The sequence below is a fragment of the Porites lutea genome, chromosome 8, assembly GCF_958299795.1.
Source record: "Porites lutea chromosome 8, jaPorLute2.1, whole genome shotgun sequence".
Classification (NCBI taxonomy): Eukaryota; Metazoa; Cnidaria; class Anthozoa; order Scleractinia; family Poritidae; genus Porites; species Porites lutea.
Window position 1 is genome coordinate 11,795,084 of NC_133208.1, and position 24,201 is coordinate 11,819,284.

The 24,201-nt window shown below is 38.9% G+C and overlaps 2 protein-coding genes across 2 annotated transcripts in view; one reads left to right on the forward strand and one right to left on the reverse strand.

The window, feature by feature from the left end:
- Positions 1 to 24,156, reverse strand: part of LOC140945195 (uncharacterized) — a 36,614-nt gene extending 12,458 nt beyond the window's left edge. The window contains exons 1-9 of the mRNA XM_073394248.1: positions 23,884 to 24,156; positions 20,156 to 20,323; positions 18,691 to 19,005; positions 17,938 to 18,119; positions 4,813 to 4,938; positions 3,357 to 3,584; positions 2,621 to 2,690; positions 1,884 to 1,966; positions 815 to 935 (exon numbers count right to left, since the gene is read on the reverse strand). Coding sequence (XP_073250349.1) covers positions 815 to 935; positions 1,884 to 1,966; positions 2,621 to 2,690; positions 3,357 to 3,584; positions 4,813 to 4,938; positions 17,938 to 18,119; positions 18,691 to 19,005; positions 20,156 to 20,323; positions 23,884 to 24,004 — 1,414 coding nt within the window. The 5' untranslated portion in view covers positions 24,005 to 24,156. The remainder of the gene's footprint in view (positions 1 to 814; positions 936 to 1,883; positions 1,967 to 2,620; positions 2,691 to 3,356; positions 3,585 to 4,812; positions 4,939 to 17,937; positions 18,120 to 18,690; positions 19,006 to 20,155; positions 20,324 to 23,883) is intronic.
- Positions 13,694 to 14,981, forward strand: LOC140946363 (uncharacterized). The gene has a single exon (XM_073395467.1). The coding sequence runs from the start codon at positions 13,703 to 13,705 to the stop codon at positions 14,525 to 14,527; it is 825 nt and encodes a 274-aa protein (XP_073251568.1). The 5' UTR covers positions 13,694 to 13,702; the 3' UTR covers positions 14,528 to 14,981.
- Positions 24,157 to 24,201: the final 45 nt, after the last annotated feature.

The window sequence follows — 24,201 nt, forward strand, 5'->3', positions numbered from 1 at the left end:
AGACTGCACAAGACAGTCGAAGGCTTCGCTGTCCAAATAAAGAGCTTGTAACCGGTATTTTCAGACTAAATTATGTTATCAAGGGTCACGCGCGAATTTTCCACTTGGGTTCCTTAACACCGCCTGCACTTTTTTGAGAGCATTGCCTAAAAGATTCTTCAACGTCCTCAGCTTTTCCACATCCTATTTCTTGAATACCAGTTTATTCAGCTGCTCCATCCTTCACTCTTCTTTGGATTCCGTAATTATGATTCCAACGGGGAACAATAGCCATGAAACCTCATGTATTAAAAACTGAAGGATTAAACGGCAAAAATACCCCCTTCCTGTAATGAATAGGATGATTGTAAACTTATCATACGCGTTTTATATAGGCTCGATTTCCGCCGTCTCCCGGGTCCGGTCTTTGATCCTCCCCCGGGGGATGAGTGCGGGCTCATTTTCCCGAACAGCGGCTGGTAATCGAGCCTACGTTTTATACCGCTCTTGGCAAGTTACCTGGTTGACATAGTGGGCGATACCACGCAAAAAGGAACGTTAGTATCAAGGTGTTATACCTCTTACTTTTTTCCTTAACACAGGTCCTTTAAAGGACCATCTTGACTCCTTGAATTAGACAGTTAATATCCTCCACACCCTTTTATGACTCTTCTCAACTAGGTCCTTCCAACATTTTTCGCCAAGATATTCTTGATGATTCTTTGCTACCATCAGCAAATACCTAATATTGTTCAATACCCTGATAATCATGATCTCACTATCGCAATAACCGGTTTTCGTTATCTCCTCATGTAATTCTATGAAATATCCTTACCAAGAAGAACTTGAATCCCTCCAAGAAAGCCGATTCTTACTTGAACTTTGGTATTCATGGCAAGATTAACAATCGCGCCAGCTGCCTGCTTACAGACGTTTCTGTTTGGTATGGTGCATAGCTGACAGGATAATAAAAAGCAGCAGAAGTAACCATAAAAAAGACGGACGAAATTTAAAAATTAGAGTCACTCTCCCAAGCTGAGGTGGGGGCAAAGCCGATTAAGCCATGCAGTCTCAACGCCCAACCTCAATGCCAAAGAACTCTTGGCTCTCAGTGACAGTAAGATGTCAAACGTCTACTTCGATTAAAATTAAAAACCGTTCTACTCAGAAGCGAAAAGGACTTGCTATAGACCTTTTTCATAATGGCGGCTTATTTTTTTATATGTATGATAATTAGCCTTTCTAACCAGGTTTGAAAGTAAGAATTCTTTTGTATTTTTCACATGCTAACGAGGTCACAAAGGCTAGTTATCATACATCATTGATAAAAGCATACCGTAAATTCCGAAAATAGGCCCCTCCACGTATAAGCCCCTCCAAATATAAGCCCCCCAAACCGGTAACGCAAAAAACCCTCCGTTAAATCGCCCCTCCAAATATAAGTCCCTCGGAGGCTTGTAATTGGAAAATTGCTCTCAAATACAAAGTAAAACAAAGCAAAAACGGTTTCCAACTATGAGGCCAACCCAATCGGTTTTGAAACGCAAATTTCCCTCCGTAGATAAGCCCCTCCGAATATAAGCCCCTCCAAAAAATAGCCCCTTAAAAAGGGCCTTTGAAAAATCTAAGCCCCGGGGCTTATTTTCGGAATTTTGCGGTATATTTATTTAATAAGCCGCCATTACAAAAGAGGTCTATAAGGTGTTGTAATTAGCACATCCTCGTCTCTACTGCCATTTTTGTTTACGTGGGCCTAAATGGGGCTACGTCACGAGGATAATGCTGTTTTAGGTTAAATTTATGCTAAATTCATTAACTTATGCCTTACACAAAACGCTCCTGTAGTGGTATGTCCATATCAGCAAGCTGCATCGAACATGAAGTAACATCTAAGATGATCTCACCTTAATAAGAAGCTCCAGACCAGATTGAGCAGCAACATAAAGACGATGAGAGTTATTTTCTTGCGTCAGATTTCTTAGAACACCTTAAATAAAGGTGATAGTTGGGTTAATTTGTCACATAAAGACTTCCTTAGATAATGACTTGCTTATTGTACAAGCCCCGGTTGTTCAAGAGTTAGTTAGCGCTATCCACCGGACAAATCACTAACCAACAAGTAAAAGGGAAACCAATTGCACTATGAGCTGGAATGAGATTTATCCAGCGAATAGCATTATCCACCTTTTGAACAACTGGGGCCAAGAGAGAAAATAAAAATTTCGTTGAATTTGCAGTCAGGACATAGGCTTACACACTTGATCTTGCACGAAGCAGTTTCCTGCGTATACGTCATTCAAGACAGATTGCCTGATTTAGGCTTTTTGGTCAAATACCCTTCCTTGGCAAAGAATACATGAACAATGACATTTTTGCCTTTAGAGGTAAAGAACACCTTATGATAAGAATTAAAGAATCTAGCCTATGATTCGCCTTAGTATTATTACACTTGCTTTTCCTTCAGCCGTACTCATCCCTACATGCTTAATGTTGCTTTTGCAGCTGGTATAGTCTTCCAGTTCCAATGAAAAAACAGACGTCGACAATAAAACGTTTAGGAAAGAGAATAAACTTAATTTTATACGGAAATAAATCTAGTATTTTAATACTGGATTTTTAAAAAATACGAAATATTCATTACCAGCAACATGTTCCAGCACTTCAGCATTTTTGGGTGGGGCTTGAATTCCAGACAAGCAGCACAAGGTTGCCTGAGAGTTGAAAGTAAGGAAATGTTATTTGATTTCTTGTAAAAGTTGATAAACATCATTAACTGCTTATGCAATAGACTTCTTGAGCTTGTATGTTTTGTTTTCCCAATATAGGTTATGTGATAATACTCTAGAGAAGTGTTTCTTTCACATTTCGTCTTATTCAAGTGCACGAAAAATATCTAGGCATAATCCATGAAAAGACAATGGGTCAAGTTCCCCTGGGACTTCTTTTGGAAAAACAAAACATACAAGCTAAGGAGATTTATAGACAAAGCCTTTGAAATATATATTTTTTAGCTAGAGCTTGAGGGGTTTAAAGCAAATTTCAGTTTATGAATATTTCCATTTTTCATTTTTGACACTGTAAAATGAAAAGACCTTGGACCCGTTTCTCGAATGTCCTGGTAAATTCTAGAGCCCGAGAGCAATATTTTAAAAAGTTGCACGGTTCCTAGCTCACAAACCAGTCAATTTTATTGTATCATTTTTAAAACTATTACAACGCTGATCTTAAACGTAAACACGTCAAACGTAAAACAACTTTCCGGACCCAAAAAGTTACCGCGTTTTTTGAGAAACGACCCCCTGGACACTTTAACAGGGGGCTGAAGACGCACGTTATTTTAGATACCAGTTAGGTTTCGTTCATATAAGGAAGCATACCTGTGGGGCAATGTCCAGCAACTCCTCTGGTAAAACATACAAACAATTCCCAGACACCTTTGCAGTAAAGCCATTGTCCACAGCAAAAACATGAGCCCTAAAACTTCCATTAGCAGCATGCTCGGTTGAAAGAACTTGAGCTCTGTATGAGTCTTTGTGGCCACCAACAATTTCAGACACACAGACAAATGTCCCAGGTTCTGGAATACATGTCAGAGGAATCTTCACCTGCCACATAAAAGAATGGCTACCGTGAGTCTCACAAAATCCTTAAAGTAGGACCTGAACTAGAACATTGCAAACAGAATCGATTATTTTCTGGTCTACAGCTTCATTTCCGGATTTCATGTCACTATCATCAATTAAGTGAGAGTATTCTGGGCCACTTAAGTTGTGATTCTTTTCCCTTCGCGGCGCGACTAATCAGAAGTACCACAGTATGGAATTTCTGCGCTCGACCTTCAGACGCCATTTCGCAGGGAAATCGGTGGAGTCAAGAAATGTCGGCTGTTGATCAAACAACTCCCTTATGAAACACCCGAAAGTTCAGGTCGCATAAAAATCAAGACAACTAGCGGCTCTATCCATCGTTGTCTGCGACTTTATCCCGGCTTGATGTCAAAGATCGAAGATTGAACGAAGTCAGTGACCGGGAACGCAATCGAAAATCTTCGTTACGGTATATTTAAAAGGTTAAATCTGTTCCTAGTAGGCCAAGTTTGTCCAACACGATTACGAGTCCATTGGCGCCGTCCCCCTAACAATCTGAAGCACGGTAGTCCGTCCATGTTAAAACCGCTGCTCGGTAAAGACATTTTAACCTATCCTGAGCAGGTCTCCTCTTTCTTGATCGGTGTATAGACACGGTCTGAACACGGTTATGAAAGAATAGCATTTACATGATAGGTACATGGGTTAGAAGATTACTTTCATAAACACTGTCTAAACTTTGTTTAAGTAATTGGCCCTAAATGGCTGTTACTGTCAAAAAAGGAAAACCATGAACACCTAAAATATTTCAGGAATATTGACTGCGTACTGACCAATAACAATGAAGATCAGACCACAAACCACAAACTAATGATTACCGTCACTGATTACAGTTAACTTTTATCACCCCTGATTGGCTGTTTTCTTGCAATACAATAAAATTCCACAACATAGTTTTTGGAGTTACTCTAGGAGTAAGGTGGTTAGACCTGTTATATCTTCATTTTCTTTATTAATGTCACTGATAAATTCTTTTGTAAACAGCAGGCTCCAGTTGTTCAAACGCTGGATAGCGCTATTCACCGGATTAATCACTTTCCAGCGGATACGTGTTAGGGAAACCAATTGTGTTACCCAGTGGAGAGATTTATCCATTGGATATCGTTGTCCAACCATGGTTTGAACAACTGCACCCGGTTGTGCAACGCAAACTTGGAATTGGTTCAAAGACAAAGGATCAAGTCACCTGTGAGAGCAGTTTTCTATTTATCACTTCAACTTTCTCTATAGCCAGTTTTCCTCCTACATGAGCCCAGAAATGGCAGGCATCAATCACTTCTGTTACACAAATATCAGCCCACCTCTCTCCATCCTGAAAAGACAAGAAAAATCGTTAATGTTTACGTACAAATTGGCTTAAAACCTGAGTAAACTTACTATATCTCTCGAGGAATAAGGCTGAGAGTACTGAAATGACCTCTTTTCAAGATGTCCAAGCTGTTCTCGCTGATCTTCCTGAGTCATAGAGAGTTAACAACCTTAAATGCGTGCCGACAACCTGATCGTCTTTAGGGTAAACACTATACACACTTTTTTCTGAGTATTTTGCTACTGGGGGGGTGAGGTTTGGAACTGGGAAACGAGGTTCTCTCATCTTCCGAAGTGATCACTGAGTCTGACCTTACAAGTTTACAGAATATTTTTTTAATAAGGCTTCCCCTGGGAGATGCCCAAGTTTAAGGAAGAGCTTACATGCCTTAGTAAATAAACCAACACTTTCTGCGCAGTGTCCGGCGTCCACACAAATTCAAACCAAAGGCCAAGTAACTGTGGTATTAGATTTATGTTTTTTTTTTTAATTTCATTAACTTCATGTTCGTATGTATCAAATTAACGGAGAGATCAAATTCCGATTAGTCTGTATTGTTTTGGATCACCGAGGCGTAAATTTTCTAACTATAGTTAGAGCGAACAGAGAGGCGGTCACATTACCGAAATAGCTAACTATAGTTATCCCCGTCTTAACAAAAGTTAGAAGCCCAGATGTGACCGCAGCCATTACGGAAAGTTTTCTTTATCTTTGGGGAAAGCCCCTACATTGTCTCTAAATTCAACCCGCTTACAATGGACACTTGTCTTTAGCCCAATGAAAAGATTCTCACAGAAAGACAACCTCACTAATGCTGAAATTTCAATATCAATAATTATCGTGTTCGGTAATAGAGTTTTCCTTTTTGAAAGTAAAAAAAAATCAATGGACGGCATGTTCCTGGCCGCCCATCAGTACATCGGATAGATGAATAATTGTAAACGTTAATTTCAGATTAGTTTGGATCAAACGAGTTATGCAAAGAACGGTTTTGATTATGTCGTAAAAAAATAAGAGATTTTTTAGAGTTTCCATAAATTCAGTCCACCGAATGACGGCTTTGTGAAGGTTAGAGATGTTAAACATCACAATGCTGATGTCCTCTTCTGTCTTTTATTTTGTTAGTACTTTGGTTCTATAAAAAAGAGAAAGGTTGCCTCCCTGACAAAATAACATGTTTATTACTACTTGACAAACAAGCACTGCGATTAGTATTTAATGACTTTACTAGCAATTATTCTTCCCTGCTTAATGAATTAGAATTTTTTTCCTTAAGAGACGCGAGAATCCAGGATATGCTTACACTCGTTTACACGTGTTTGATCAATATGGCACCTTTCTATTTAGCTCTTTCGTTTCATGTTCGTATTAGTAAGTATAATCTCAAGGGGGTTAAAAACCTCATTGTGCGGAAGGTGGCCACTACTACTTTTGGGCTTAACATCTATTTCCACTTGGAGCTCTGTGCCAGATGAAACAAGAAGCGCTCCTGATCTTTAATACTTTCAAACTATGTATAAAGCAGTTAACTTTTAAAAAATAGCTGGATATATGTGTGTGTGTAATTTATGTCTATATGAAATGTATTTTAATTGTACTATTTCTATTTTTATTTCATGTTATTTATTATTTCTTTTTCGGAGATACTAGCAGAAATGCTACTCCAAAATCTGAATTGAAATAAAGATATGATTGATTGATTAATTGGCTTGTCAACTCTTCTGCCCTTTGTTTAGGCAAAATTTTGGGTTTTCCATACACAAATCCACTATTTACCAGGACTTTTTGGTTTATAATGCAGTCTCAAATGAGGTAATCAAGAGAGCCATTAACTTCGAAGTAGAGTTATGGGATTATGCCTGACCTGGTTCGACTGGGCAACAGTGATAAAAATGATCTTCCGTTTCGAAAAAATGTTCGTGATCCTGTCTTGTTTTCAAGGTCAAAGCTTCTTATCACGTATAAAGGTTCTGCGTTTTAACGCAAAAGGACGTTACATATCGATAGAAATCGACCATCGGAAAGCAAGTCGATAAGTCGATAATGCTCGATAATTGTCGATTGACAAGTTATATTAGTTGACAATCACAATGATCTAAGAAGAGGTAATCGATTTCGATCGACTTTTATCGGTTTCTATCGACAACAAAACAATTCTAACTCGCAGTAACTCGATCGTTTTTTAGCATTGAAAGTTTAAGCACTTGTAAGGCCTTTGACGAAAATGACGATAACCAGCGATAAAATTGCATTGAATCAAACCTGAAAAAAGCAGATGATTGCCTTGCTTCGCAGTGAGCTGCTTTGTAATATTGTAGGTTCGCAGCACTCGCGCTCATACTTTCGCCTCGCGTTTTTTGCCGTTACTGCGCCGCGATTCTTTTGGCCTGCGAACGGGCCTTTGGTCGAACGAGAAGTCTTTCCCTCATGGAGAAACAATGTAGCAGACCGTCTGGATACGGAGGTTTGCAATAAGATAGACGATAAAAGACGAAAGGCCAACAGCGTGACCTCATTTAGTGAAAACGACAGGCTGCCTTTGGTCTAGCCTACTACACAGCCGTTTTAAGTGTCGTCACGCTACGCTCCTCCCCACGTGACGACACTAAAAACGGCTGTGTAGCAGACAACCTGCAACAGAAGTAACCAAAACGCTCAAGAGAGCCGGATTATTAATTGTCGTTGTTATGGAGAGACAACGTTTGCTGCTCTAGAACTGTCGATGAGTAAAATTGGGAAAGACAACACCGTCCACGAGGTCAAGCGTACTCCAACAGATTCTATTAATAAATTAATTACTTTAAAATAGATTTTATTAGTCGTTGCCGATATTAGATTTCTTCTTGTACTGACCAATGCATTTACATAGCAGGTACAGTGGCACCGACCCCGTTAATACGGTCACCAATTGGCCAAAAAAATACATCGCTACAGCCAATTTCATTCTAAATTAAAATACGAGTTGGTTGTGGTGATAAAGGAACTACATCCTCTTGATGAGAGGGACTCTCACAACCAAATACGTCTTACGATTAAACTCTTTATTATAAGGAGACTTACTCTCTTCACAATATTATTCTTCTGTTAACTTCTGAGCTTTCTTCTTCAACTTAACCCTCATTCAGTTGATCTTCAACAGTTCTGTACTTCTTTCTTTCTCTTTTCTTTCTCTCTCTATAACTGCATACTCTTTCTTCCCTCAGTTCCTTAGCAGCTCACTATTTATTTGTTTGATGGTCATTGATAATACGTTTACATACCGGTATATAATAATGCGTAGGATGTATCTGCCAACAAAAGCGATTCGCAAAACCCTGACTAGCTAAGTTAATTACTAAAAATCTGCAAATGTTCACAGGATAAGCATCTTCGAAGGGACGTCAAGTTTGGAGACGAGATGTCCCACTCTCAAAAAGCACACTGTTGATATTTGTTTCTGCATGCAAAGCTTATTTCAGGTTATTCATCATATTGCATTTTTAAAGGTAAGCACTTAGAATGTTCTAGAACCTTAAAAGCCTATTGATCGGATATTTATCAAACTTTTATTAACTTTCCATATATCTTTAAAATCGGGAAGATAAGTCCTGTAACATTACCCCCTCGTTTAATTCCAATCTCCTGATTCAACAGAAAGAAACGCATATGAGCATTGAAGACTTTTTGAAGCCGTGTGGAATTTTTTGATTGTTTGATCCATCGGAAGAGCTAATCACAATGATTGTGTCGTGCGGTAACCCGGGCCTAGTGCCTCTCGCAACGTACACAGAGTGAACAGCTACTACAAAAATTACCGGTAGCGAGAAAATAGACCTGTTTATCATTCCAAGCGACTTCAAAGAAACGCTTATTCTGTATATAAATCAGTGAGAAGAAGAAACATCAAATTCAGTCTAAAAAGAAACTAAGTATTTAGACTAGAAAAGCAATAGTTGAAGCCGCAACTTCTTCCTTCAATCTCCAGGAAAAAGTTTTTATCCAATTGTGGAAACCACAAGCGAACTCCGTTTAAAGAAATTAAGGTCAGAGTTACTGAGATCGACTGGAGTCTTAAGGCGAAAAGACAAAATGGCAAGCTTGTTCCCGTCAACAGGGCTTGACCAAATTTTAGCATGATTGTGATCATACTAAATTCTGGGTTAAGTCTGCAGTGCTGTTTCGCAGACCTTACTAACCTGTGTTAGATAACATCTGCGACGCAGGCTACCTTGATATTTAATTTTCAAAATATAAAGTAGAATCACTATTTTAGTATTAAATGTGTTGAGATTGTTGGAATTTTGGGTGTTTAATAGATGTCTCCAAGACCCACTGTCTCCATAGACAGGTTGTGTTGTCAGTAGATGTCAATTTTGTATACACTAGCATTTAATTCAACTAATAGGTCACCTTAAGTCGCCTAAAGTCACCATAAATCGCCCAAAGTCGCATAACAATTTGAGCAAATTTTCCTAAAGTCGCCAAAAGTCACGGCGGCTTAAGGTCCCAGAGAAGGCCTCATACTGAAATAGATATAGATCTTTGAAAGATAAGCACCAATGGTCCTGGCTATACAGGAATATTGTTCATGTTCTCGGGTGTAACAAGAGAAATATCACTTCGTTCAAAAATATCACGCCGTTTCTTACAATGCTCCAATTTATGGGCTGTGCTTGTAGACTAATAAATCTGACTCGTCGTGCTTGTACTGGAGGTGCTCTATGTTAGAAATTTCTTGCGATGCCTCTTCAGTAAAAGACACTTTTACCGTAAAGTAATCGAATACTTGCACTGCAGAAACATATTGAATATCATTGACGATACAATTCGAATTTTCTTCGAGCTCACAAACATGATATTGATCCACTGAAATTTCAATATATGACACTTCTTGTGCGTGTAATATTTTCATTTTCTGTTGAGGTTATTTCGGGGGTATTCAAACTTTTAGGGTGTGTAAAAACTTCAAAACAAGTCTCAAAGAACGAATTTGTATCAATATCTTCATCAAAATCATTGACAATTTCGGTAAGTAGAGAATGTTTGTTCACTTCGATGTATTCGATCGGCTTAGTAAGGATCTGCAATTTGCTTTCACGATATAAAAGAACCTCCTTTTTCAGAACAAATGGTGAACGTTTGTTAAATTTAGTGGAACATGGTGGGTCGACATGATTTTCAACAATTCGTAGGGATGTGTTTCGATAGGACGTTTTTCGTCGAGGTCGGAACTGTAGTAATCATGACGTAATCATGGGATTGATTTGGACAAACACGCGCTTTGTGGCCGACTACGCCACATCTGTAGCAGGTGGGGTCCTGAAATGTGAACCCATCGGCATAACGACGGTGATAAGGCTGCGCTGAAGCTTTAGAATTCCTATCACGATTTGCGAAATTTGGGGGGAAACCATCCCTTTAAGACTTTATTTCATCTGTTATAAATCCTGACGCAATTTGTTACGTAGTAACCTGTAAACTGGGTTTTCTTTACAATTGTTCAAGTTACTTCGGCTGTCTGCAATAGTACGATCAACAAATTCAGTACGGCTGCCAAATTTACTGCGGTGAGGTCATCTTTTGGCTGATGCATCAAAACTTCACGTTTAATGTCGGCAAGCAACCCGTTAACGAAATAGTAAAACTGGTCTTCTTTAGATACACCTAGTTGTAGACAAGTGGCATCGATAAATTCGTTATAAGAATTCAAAGATTCATGGAGACCCTGTTGTCTCGAAATGAGTGACTGTCGTAACCGCCATTTCAAATCATCGGGGGAAAATCGTTCTTTTAACGCCTTAGTTGAGAGATCGTTCGAGAGAGAAATAAAGTCTCGGCAAGTCCCGTTAAATGACATGCTAAAGTTAGCGGCCAAACATGCCGAATCTAGTTTGCGATCGCAGCCCTTAAACAGATTTTCAAATTTCTAAAGCCAGCAATAAATATCCTGTGATTTGCGAACGGAAAATAGTTACAAACGTTCTTCAGCGCAGTCATGGAGTGTTACGTGATCAATAAAATAACCGAAGTAATCATTTTGTCGACTTATAAGCTGATTTAACTTACGCAACGCTTCCTCAAAAGACATATTGGACTGACACTAAAGTTCACGCTATCAAGGTTAAATTATGTGTAAATCATAAAAGTTAATGATTTTAAGATTTGCTTTAAAATAAGATAATAAGCATAGTAAGATTTAGCTAGTTAAACAGGACTTAAAGAAAGCAGGAACAAAAGTGAACAAAAGTCATTTAAGAGTTCGCCATTAACACAGTCTTTACACTCAACTGAGTCCGCAGGCGTCAGTGAAGCGGGCGGTTCTCTGTAAATATGGATCCGAGGTCATTTTCGTTACGTGGCTTGCAATAATCTTCATAATATCGAGTAAGGGGACAGCCATGAAGAATGATCGAGCCATCAAATAATCTTCAGCAACTCTTTCCTACCAGTGATGAGGAACTTTAGTCGCTCGTTGGAGTCGACGAGGCGAAAGGTGCCAGGATCGTAGCAACTGTTCTCCACCAGTGATAAAGAGAGGGGCTCTCACAACCAAATACGTCTTACGATTAAACTCTTTATTATAAGGAGACTTACTCTCTTCACAATATTATTCTTCTGTTAACTTCTGAGCTTTCTTCTTCAACTTAACCCTCATTCAGTTGATCTTCAACAGTTCTGTACTTCTTTCTTTCTCTTTTCTTTCTCTCTCTATAACTGCATACTCTTTCTTCCTTCAGTTCCTTAGCAGCTCACTATTTATTTGTTTGATGGTCATTGATAATACGTTTACATACCGGTATATAATAATGCGTAGGATGTATCTGCCAACAAAAACGATTCGCAAAACCCTGACTAGCTAAGTTAATTACTATATACAAATGTGGAAATGTTCACTTAGAGGATAAGCATCGTCGAAGGGACGTCAAGTTTGGAGACAAGAAAAGCACACGGTTAATATTTATGTTTCTGCATGCAAAGCTTATTTCAGGTTATTCATCATATTGCATTTTTAAAGGTAAACACTTAAAATGTTCTAGAACCTTAAAAGCATATTGATCGGATATTTATCGAACTTTTATTAACTTTCCCGGCATATATCTTCAAAATCGGGAGAATAAGTCCTGTAACAGTGGTTAAAAAATACAAACTAGCTAAAGACTGGATACCTTAGGAGATTGGTAGATATATCAATGAGATCATAAGAAGAGTAGTGCTCCATATATCTCCACATGATTCAGAATTATCCAAAAGTGTTACCATGTTGACAAACATTTCTATTCGATATTTCAGGAAAGCAAAAGAGCGCGTACTGTAGAGGAGAAAAAACATATTTTCCGATTAAAATACTTTGCGCATGTTAATATCAGAGTTAAATTCGTAATTTATCACATTTGCCTAGATCATCTCATTATCACTGACGTAAATTTAAAGGTATTCCTTTTGCGTTCTGGAGGTGTTACACGTCTGTTCAATAACAGAGACCCGAGTTTAATTTGAAGGCAATGCCCAAAAAATTCAATTTTGAACTATTTAATATATTGATAGAACCTATGGGAGTATGCCTGACCTGTTTTGGCTCGGCAGCATTAAAAAAGAAAACAGAACAATTTCCACTTCAACGCTCGCGGCATCCTGAGATCAATACATAAAAAGAAAAAGCTAGTGATCCTGTTTTGTTTTCAATGTTAGAGCTTAAGTCTTTGTTGTCATTACGTATTGAGATTTCCTGGAGGTTCAAAAAGAGAAAGGAGAATTCGTCGTTGTATGTCGTTGCATAAAACGTGGCATTAGGAGGTTTCACGTCGTAGTCGTGCAGTGGACGTTTACTAAAAAGCGTGATGCACGCGCAGAGCTGTTGTTTTTCTCATAAAACAAATTTAAAGTTTTCCTTGTGCTTGTCGTGGTTGCTTAAGCCCCTTATTACAAAAAGATCAACTTCCTCTCCAGCGCTAGCTTTGTTTCCAAGGTTACTGAAGCCTTATTCGTCTTATCACTGAAGCTGGGAATAAGAATCATTGCGTGACAGAAGCCACGCATGTTTTGCGAAGAAAGCTTAGGAGAGATGAAAGATTAAATTTAGAGCTTTTCCGAGACGTGTCGGTCCCCGAATTTTATCGCTTGAAAGCGTTGATTACTTTGGAACAAGTGAACACTGCTGAGTGGTCGAAAAAAAATAAGAATCGTAATTGGCAAAACTGCGATGGTCGGTTGTTAACTCTCATTATATGCAAATGGTCTTGTGATGAACATGCGGTTTATTTTTGGCGATGATGGAAATGAAGTGCCATGAAAATCACTTTTTGATCTCTGGCAATGATGTAATTTCTCTGGAATCGAGGCCTTTGCGACCGCAGACATATTTCCGGTCGCCCCTAACACGCGTACTAAATCAATGCAGAAACGATAAAAAGTACTAGAAATATCCTGAAGAATACTCGACGTCGATAGAGTAGGAAAGAAAAAAACCTTTAACGAGTAAATCCTGCTTCGTGTAGAATTAATCGCCTCCTCATTTCTCGATCTAATCTCCAAGCAAACGCTTTAAGAGCGTTCTTGTTTTCTCTAATACTGTTAACCACGTAAAAAGATACAAAGTAAGCGAGCGTCCTTCAATCATTCTTTGATTTTTACTTTCGTAGTTTCATTCAAAGTTATGTGTTCGCTGATATCTTCCATGTTAATTGCCTGGATTCTTGTCCTGGGGCTGGCCCAAGATGCTGATGCCCAAGTTGAAGTTACAGGTACCTGTAACTTGGAAGCTAAAATAAAGTCATGTGTGTCGGGCAAGATGCAAGTGGAAGAGCAATCAAGGGGTATTATTCGTGTCTCGGAACTATCTCCTGGTGACATCATACGCGGAATCACAGGATTGGATCAGACCTCGAGCTGGTGCAAGGTTGAAGCCGTTAATCCCACAACGGACAGCGACAATGTGACCTCATATGACGGTTTCACTGAAAACCACATGGTTTTTGAGAACGGCACTGTGCGTCCATATGGAAAGAGAGGTAAAGTCAGCCAATCTAGAGTCTATACTCTTGCCACAGAATGCGACGCTGCAAAAAACGTTGAGGGCCGTGCTTTCACACCGATAAGCACCACTTTTTGCCCCCATGAGCTTGGCTGGAGCGAGTACCTGCTACTAATGGCTGCAATACGTCGCGTGACCCAACGCACCGGGTTCTTTTGGTACTCTCTCGATAATTTCCATGACAACCAGACTGCTAAAGTTCCCTATTGGAGGGATATGCTTCATGGCATGTGCACAGAGTTGTTGCGATGCGCAAGCGAGGGGCAGTGTCAAGAGTTTGAGAACGTGATGGAGGAGTTTGTTCACGCCCATCTTGACAAACCCTACATGGTGATAGTGGATCGCGTTTTTCCCAACATTGGAGGCGACGTGGAGAAATCAGAGGCTGGTACCGTGTCAGAGGTGGTTCGTCCTCGAGGCAAAAGCGACATTCTCCTCTTCTCAGCTGTGGGTTGCGCCGTAGCTTTACTACTGTTGATCGTCATTTTGGCTTCTATAATGTACCGCCTGCGAATCCTCAAGAAGAAAAAACAAATCAAGGAACCACATCCGACCCTTCCTGCAGAGGATGTGAAGGCATAAAGAGCCTAAAGGGCTAAACAAGTATTTCAGCCTTTCTCATACTCATTTTATTACTGATCGCTGTATTAAGTAGTATAATTCGAGTGGCTGTTAAAAGCCTTGTGTGTAAAAGACTGTTTTAAAACTTCTACAATTAGTAACAGCTTTAAGCTGTAAACGGGAAGTACGCATTTTTCTTGATTTGTATTATCTCTGATTGTTTCCATTTTCTTTAGTTCATATGCCGCAATATGCACGTAAGCCTTCAAACTTGCCTATAGGCTCAGCCCAGCTTTTTAGCATAGTGCGAGGCAAAAGACATGTAGCGCGAAGCACGAAACACAAGTGTAGAACCTTGACAGAAGAAAAGATAAATAAGCTTACGAGCGTATTACTCATTTTTCGGGAATCTGTCAAAGAACAGTACTTAAGGTGTGCAGGATTAGAAATAAAGCACTAAACCTTTTTAAACGTCTTATTGAACTACTCATTTTTTACAAATAAGTGGCCGGGAGGGATAAGGCAAAGAAAGTGGCCTCAGTCTATAAAGCTGGTGCTAAGCACAGCTTTCGCACCTTTTAAAAGGTGGCCCTACTCTACGATGAGAAAATAACTCAGTGTTACAACAATGAAACACTTAACGTTAATTGAATCACAACACTTTTCCCTAACCAAGGGAGGAGCTCTCATATCTATGGGGACGGGTTTTATGGAGGGTGCAAACAAGCCACGGCGAAATTTTCTTGTTCTTTCAGAACTTGGAATTCAATTCCAGGAGAGTTCGTATACATTTGAGGCAGCTCTTTTGATATGACAGGCGCATTCAGCTATGACGAACTTTATGTCATAACTTTTTCGGTTCTTACGCGATGGCTGCAAAATTTTGAGATGAGCTATACAGCTAACACTAGATTCGGCATTCACACGAAGTAATCCAATTTTACATGTACTTCTGATAAACAATTTTTCACGAAATGAGCGTTTCACTTTAACTTACTTTACGATGAAAATCTCGCGTATTGAGAAATTCTGCTGACATCATTTTGGCTGAAATTTCTGGGGACTAATTTTATTGATATAATAAGTATGCCAAATAATTTTCAGGAAAATCGTTGTAAAAGGCCGTAACAAGAAAACCCAATCCAATCGGCAATCTTTAAAAAGTACTCTTTAACTTTCCAACCACTATATCTGCCAAACCTTGCTTGAAAGTCAAACGATTGACTATTCGACATCTTTGAAACGTCCTTCAGCAGTTTTGGCTTAAACTCCTCAGGGCTACATACATTTCAATGTATTGCAACGCATCTGTTTCGTTTTTTCAGTGCTGTGTGTTGCTTCTACAATTCAAGAAACGGGTAAACTTTCGATCGTTTTTGTTATGACTACGAAATGAGCACGTGCAGCAAGTAAAAGTGAAACCTCTTGCAGGTCCACACAGTTGGAAGAGGTTCTTTTCCTACCAGACTAAACGTTTGGTTTATGTGCCAAAAAGTAAGACTTCTAATTATAAAATAAATTGACAGTCCAAAGTCCCACAGGCCCAGCTCTGTCAAAAACCTTGGCAGGAGCACCAACATTGAAGCATATATACATCAGCTAACTCACTGTTCAAACGTCCAATCCACTTCTTCTTCCCAAAACATGCCGATTTGTGCAGAGGGAGGTTTGTTTCTTGACGTAGTGAATCAAGAAGAAACCAAGAATAGGCCATTTTCGAGTTCCCCTTGGCCTCTATTTCAAAACGAGGGTAGGTGCTCAGCCTTTGATATGAAAATCATTTTTCATTCTCATGCAAATAAAAGTCATTTTCACAAGAAAGGTTGTGCACCTAGCCTCATTTTGAAAGTGAGGGTTTTTGGAACTCGGAAGTGGCCTATTCAATTTTACTAGACCACGAAAACTGTGGTCTTGAGGAGAAAATGGTCGAGCACTGTACACCACACAAACCTTCTCTTCAGCTATTGGCCCCACGCCATGCTTGAGAAGAAGATCCATAAAAACAACCCTGTTCATCCTAAATAGGCATTTGTGTCACAAGGATCTGCATCCTTTCCTCTAAGTGCTGTAGAAATTTGGTGAGGCTCTTTGTTTGTTAATCACTCCTGGAACGTCAGCAGTCATTTGGCAAATGTTCTTATAAACGGCGTACTGTATATTTTGGATGTGCTATTTATTTTTCATATCCAACTTTGAACCATCACAGGGGATCTGTTGGAATCCACAGTTCAGTCCTTGTTCAAGGGGCATTGCCCATTCCCATGCGTCACAAGAACAACTTTATCCACTTGACGCTCAAAACACGATGTGAACTAAAAACAAACCCACAGTGCCGCCATTCTAGATAAACAAATTGCTATTACCCATCACAGTTTCAGACTCCAATAATAATTGCTGACACAGGTGGACTGCACACTGCAGTCAACAAGCATATCAACGGAGTCATATTCTCATTGCCAGGACCATGGAAAACCATATTAGTCATCATCCCATTCATCTTGACACACTAGACTGTTTCCTCTTTTTGCTTTGCCACATTTGTCAGCCTAGTGACCTTATTTTCCACACTTGATGCAAGTTTACATGCCCGCCCAAGCACACTTTGTCGGGCATGAAAAAAAAACGGCCGGGTTTTTCACATATGAAACAATACAAGCTACCTATGCCACGTGACAGTGAAGGAGAACTGCCCCCGATCAGGGAAAACAGCCTATCTTCCTCCTATCTTCCCCTACTTTCAGAGCATTTAAAAAATGCTCACTTCCTGTCTTTCTTTCAACCCCACAATACTGAAGTGGCCTTTTGGCACCCCACCATCTTCCATGCCCTGGCTACTATCCATATTCAACTTCTCCATATTGAACTCCATACATTTCCTTAAGGAACTTGTTGAGAGAATTTGAAAAAAGATCACAGCATTTTCCCTCAGATGATCATTTTATCAATTCTCATAACCTCTTCACTGGATAATGTATTGGTATTGTAAGGAGAAAATTGATCTTCATCACCCTTGGAATTGAAATAATATTGATTCTTCAAGCTGAATGTTTCGAACTTCAATTTGAAATGCATTTGGATGCATTACTCATTAGCAGTATTTTGTGCGTACTCTTTGAAAGGTGGATAACGATATCCACTTGATAACGTAATTGGTTTCCCTAATACTTATCCACTGGATAGGGATTTATCCAGTGGACAGAGCTATCCAATGTTATAAAATATAGGCTTTCTACAATTTCTCTCACAGCAAGGACTTGAGTCCCTTGGATACAAACCTACCCATATTTATATGCTGCTAAAAACCTCTCACACACTCATCCAAAACTAATAAGTAGGATCTAAGGGTACAGTATGTGTTTTTGCATTGCTTCATTTGCTTAGAGAGTATCTACCCTTAGTGTTAAATTATAAATAACTCTTAATCAAGGTACCTTATGCTTGACATATTTTCCTTGATCATCAGAATCATCACCATTGCTCATGGTCATATCTGGCCACATTAACTGGCTGTTGATCAGCTCATCACTTATTCTAATGTCCTGATAATCAGTGGTGGTGTCGTATAAATCAATGCTGTAAATCTTGTTTACTTCTGTTGAGCCACTCACAAGACCTGTATTCGAAAAGAGAATGAAAGAGTTTCACAAAAGCTCATGATCAGGATAAACAATTGACCACAGCCTACCCACTCTGTGCAAAGTAATCCAAATGAAAGGGGCATGTGCACAAAGGAGATTTCATGAGTTTATGCAATAATTAGTATTTTGTTGTTTTGTATCTTCAACATATCACCGTAAACTTTCTACTAGCTCCAGTTTCTCAACACTGTAAAATTTTTGCTTTGAAATCCAAATTGTTCCATATCTTTATATTGCCATGTGAAAAATACTTCTCAGGAGTTTATAACTGGATGCCAAAAAAAAAAGCCAGTCATAAAATGTGAAATGTCTTCTGCCTGCCTTCTGTGTCAGAAAATGCAAAAGTTGCACAAATGTACTAGCTTTCATTGAGTGTTAAATCTGATCCAAGTTTGACCTTTGTTTTCCCTGAGTCTCTTGCAAACATAGCTTTCTGACCTGAGATTTCTCAACTAAAATGTAGTTGTGGTTCATAAGCATCTTGTTCATTTTATAAGGGAAAAGATTTCAAGGTAAATACAAACTATTATGTAGTTTTCTGCTCACCAGTTCTGACTAAATTCACAGCCTTTTTTCTTAAAGCATCTAATGACAATTCTTTTACTTTTCCAACTAATTTCTTCTGGAAGGTCAAATCATGGAGAAGTTGATTTGCATCTTTTGAGCACTGATATACAGAGTAGCAACAGTTGCTATGGCAACCCGTGGGGTCAAACATATCACACAATTTCACAAGATGCTTGATAGCACCACAGCTGACCATTTCTGATTGGATAGTTGGATTCTGATAGCTGAGCGTGTGGAGTACTGCAGCAGCTTGTTCATGTGCAAGGTATCGCCAGTGGACATCTTCTATAGTATCTAAAAACAAGTTCGATCATATAGGTTGTAAATGGTTTCAATGCATGGAAAATGTCATACGTGCAGGCAAGGCTGTGCTTAAGCAGGTTTGTCACATGACCACCATCATAGGACTATTGGTTACAGGGACTGATCAGAGGTTTCCATAAGTTGTGTGGTAGCCAACATCAGATTGGGAGTCAGTTGTGTATCATCAGGGTCAATAAGGTGTTTATTTTGCCTTTTATATTCTAGTATCATAAAATGAAACAGAATGCACATATGAAGAATACAATGTTAAGTGTGTTGCTGTTAGGGGCCTGGTTAGTCATATGGATGATCACACCAGAGACACATCAACAAGTACACTGTACGATTGTAGAACTACTAGCAGGTAACATCAGTGTTGCAGTTACATTGTATGCTGTTGGCATAGGTTTCATATCTGACTCCTTTGACCAACGAAGATAAAAATCTGTTAATATTGTCAAATAGATACTTCAAATTCTAGTACCAAAAAGACACCATAATGAAGAAAAAGAATTTAGTGTGTTACTGTCAGGGCTTTTGTTAGTGATCACGCCAGAGACAGGTCTTAAGTACTATACACAATAGAAAAGTGATCAAGGTATTATCAAAGTTGTAGGTACATTGAGAATAATTCTAACTATTAGGCTTGAGTAGGTTGTATCTCACACTCAAGGGTTGAATAGTTACCATGGCAACTCACACGCTCTGTTCACACGTATTGTCCTTAAATAAGAGCCAACTGGATTCATATCAAGTCAAACTTGAACAAGTTGTTTAAAGGTTAAAATCTGAGTTCAAATCTGGGATTTAAATACCAACTGAAAATCAAGGGCCAAAGTTTTTCGAAGTCCGATAAGCGCAAATCCAGGGTTAAACTTAAATCCACATTTCTTTTTCTTTTGTTCAAAAGTATTTTTTCAGATAATTTTCCCTATTATTTTGAGAGCTTCCAATCATCAAATTGTAGGCAAAAACAATAAAAGTGAGTTTCCTTTTTAAGCTTTCAAATTTGAATTAAAATTTCGTACTAACCCTGGGTTATCGTAAGCCAGGTTTGAACAACCCGGCCCAGGATTAGATCTGACTTGGCTTCAGATAGCTCTAAAAGTCAAAATATCAACTTTTTTACTGATTTAATTACCTATATCATCTGACTGTGTCTTCGGTTCACACATCTTTAGAACATTACTGAGTCCACCCCGGCCCACAATTTTGGCCTTTACTCTGCTGTCATCATGTGCAAGAATCCTCAGTGTTGCAGCACAGTAAACTCCCAGACTCCAGGGGATGCTTCGTATATCACATAATCCTACAAAGTTAAGAAAACTGATAACAAATCTATACTTTAATTCACCAGAAACCACAGCTCCTGCTTGATCTCTAGCATCCCCCTTGCAACTGAAATAAATATTATACTTATCTTGTCTTTTTACCACTTATAACATTTTTTAGTCCGAAGAGGGCACAAAAGCCTCTCCTCGCCGCTAGGGAAGTTTCCCCAGGAGGGAGGTCTGTGCCTTAGCGACAGAAATTCCATGCTGATGATGTAACATCCGTCCGGAAACTGGTCAGAAGCTCTGATTGGTCGACGTAGGAGTTCTATTGTTTTAGCTATTGTTTACATACGACAGACAAAAGACATACAGTCACAAAGGCCAAATGTAAACGCCACAAATCTACCACAAAACAGTCCATATTATTTTGTAAAATATATTCCTCTCTAGAAGAAACATTTGAATTATGCTGGAGCTCATTCGTAGAAGAACACAAAACTTTACTGTAATCGACCAGGAGAGACATAAAATAGACTACCGCATTTATTACGTAAACGTTGATTAATGTCATCAATTCTGTCGCTGAGGTGCACACCTCCCTCTTAGGGAAATGTCATCAGCAGTGACAAGCAAGGAGAGACAGCTGGTTTTGCAGTCTAAAGGGCACTATTGAAAGTAAACTACTCTACAACTACTGCCATTATAGGCTTGAGTATTGTAAAGTTTGAAATTTCCTTAGCTTGATCTGCGAACCATTTAACATCAATAACAATAACATGCAAATTTAAATTTTAACTGATTTGTAGTGGTATTTGTCAAGTAATTAAATGTATGACTAGATTTTGCTTCCTCATCTCAATCACTTGATTCCACTTCTATTTTATTGTTTTTATTATCATTTTGCCAAAAAACACAAAATATAAATATAAAATTTTAAAAAAAGATGAGGCAAGGGAGCGCAAGGAAGCCAATAAGGCTTTTGTATAGGACCACCTCTTAAAGTTATGTTTACTACTGGTCCAGTATAAAGGTAAGATCCTTGCAATCAACCCACTTCTTGTTAGAATGTTATTTTATAGACGCTTTCTGTGCTGAGTTTACAATGATATTTTTTGAGTGGATGTTTTGGTTATTGGCTCACCACTCCATCTCTCGGGGGGGGAGGGGGGGAGTGGGGGATATAATTCAAAGGGAGGCACTTATTTTGTTTTTCAGAAATATTTCAGCTTCAAAACCTGGCACATTCAACAAGTAATAAACTGAAACATGTCTTTCAGTAGAAGTCCACATTTGTGGGTATGTGGTACTCAATCAATGTGGTTTTCAAAATCCCTAGAGTCACTGCTCATCTGCAGAGGAGCCGCATCTTCACAGAAGGGAGGGGTGTTAAGGGTGGTGGGCACTAATTTAAAGGGGACACAAATTTGAGTATTTACAGTAAAAATAGCTTTTCATTGTGGGTTATGTGACAGTTGCCTAACCCCAGTAAGTAGCGTCTGCAAAGCAGCACTGATGTTCTTGCTGTGGGCCCCAAATGGACTCAACAAATTACCGGGAAATGAGTTTTGAGTTTCTGTTCACCCTGATTAGTAAATTGACAAAAACAGTTCAACAGTCCAAAGGTGGGGCTACTCAAATTCTGCTACACCAGTGGGGGCCTAGCACAAGAATTGCGGCACTTTTTCGCCGATAGACCTGACCAGAAGTTTAGTTCTGTCTGTCATGATGCAGGCTATGTGACAAGAGTCAGGGAAAACTATTTCTCAGCCAATCATTGCATTATTCAGAAAGTTTGACACAGTCAAGTGAATACCTTTGTGTCAGGTTTTCCTCTCTTTAGTCTCGCTTGCATAAGCAGCAAGACTCATAATCTACAAGTCGTTTTCCTTCGTATTTAAGACACAAAAAGAGAGTCATGGTCCCAGGCATTCTTAGCGGAGACTGTGGAAACTGGGAAAAAGAATCGTTGCGTGACCAAAGCCACAAATGTTTTGCATAGAAAGCTTAGGAAAGATTAAATTTAGAGCTTTTCCAGAACAGGTCTGTTACGTAATGTAATAGGACACCGAACACGTGTAGGTCTTGTGCCAGATTTCCCTCCATATGTAGTTGCTCCTCAGTTGATGATCTATTCTAATAAAGACGCTAATCAGAGAACTTAACAAGATCAATTGGTCTATGAATTCTATCTCTTGAAAGCATTGGTTACGTTGGAACAAGTGAACACTACAATGGTCGAAAGAGAAGAGCCTAAATTAGGAAAACTGCGATGGTCGGGTGTTGTAAACTTTCATTGTATGCAAATGGTCTTGTGATGAGCATTTGGTTTATTTTCGGCAATGATTGAAATAATGTGCAATGTAAATCACTTTTTTGATCTCTGGCAATGATGTAATTTCTCTGGAATCAAGGCCCTTGAATTTTCGTGTAGTTATACACACGTATAGCCTGCGACCCCAGATGTATTTCCAGTCATCATTAACATGGGTACTAAATCAATTCAGAAACAAATAAAAAGTAAACATCCTGACGAATACTTGACCATCGATAAAGGTGTTAGGTGCCATATCGAAAGGATATCATATATCGGATATTACCTGATACTTATTTATATATATTATCTATATACCTACATCTATAATATATCTATATAATTATCTTCTACTAAAGTCTACTTAGATCCCACCCTCCTCTTTCCTGATTGCAATAATATTGGATATTATGACGATAATGTCATGTTAGAATCAACTAGAGACTACTTAGATCTATGGTAGCTCCCTTGCCTCTTTCCTGACTGCGATATCAGATATTATGGCAATAGTCTCGCGTTAGAATCTACTAGAGCCTATTAAGATATCCCTTTCCTCCTTCCTGACTGCTATCGTGATAATATCAAGTTAGACTACTTAAGAGTCTATTTAGATCCCGAGGCACATCTTATTCTAATATATCTGACACTAGAATGATTAGAATGACTAAATAAAATGACATTATAACGGCGAAATGTTAAATCAGATAACATAAAATATCGTTGGATAGAGCTAGTACGTTATATCATTATAAACAATAAGGCCAAATATCTGATAATAAACTTGATATTTTTAGTCTGATAAAAGTTTGATTCAATATTAGACCTATTCTAGATCGATAATAAAAATCTGATAACTATCCGATAACTGATATCCTTTCAATATCGCAGCTTTATGCGTTAAAGTAGGAGGTGAAAAACCTTTTGCGAGTAAATCCCGTTTGGTGTGGAATTAATCGCCTCCTCATTTCTCGATCTAATCTCCAAGCCAGCCAGACTGACTTGCTGTAAAGAGCGTTCTTATTTCTCTTTGTTTCTCTGTCCTCTCCCTCTCACATCATCTTTGTCCTCCCTTACCTTTCCCTCTGCGCTCATTTACAGTAAAGCTTTTTGCTTCAGTAAACAACTTGAAACAGTAACAGTTCTAAGTTCATAGAAAAGGTCAACGCGTTTGGAAGCAAGCTTATTTTGGAAAACAACGGATCCACGTGGTCCTTGTCCCTCGGTTCGGGGGTTAAACACAGTCATGCATGAAGGTTTTTCAGTGGAAGCTTAACTCTTACTCACCAATAATCAGCTCAACAGATCCTTCGCTCACAAATTCTTTCCTTTTTCCGGGATTCTTGAGGGATTCAACGATGATAGCTTTCAAAGCGGCAATTGTATCGATATAGTTTTGATTTGACATCGCGGGAAAAGCAAATCAAAACACCAATCTTCTACGCTCAGACCAAAAACCAAGACATTTACCGATGTTAAATCAGTTAGAAATCATAAAATCGTGTCACATCAAGAAATAAACTCACATATATCGCCAAAAAAGCTGCTGGGAGATTTCAAAATGATCCTTTCTTTCGCGCGCGTGAAAAAAGGTCTGCGAGGTTT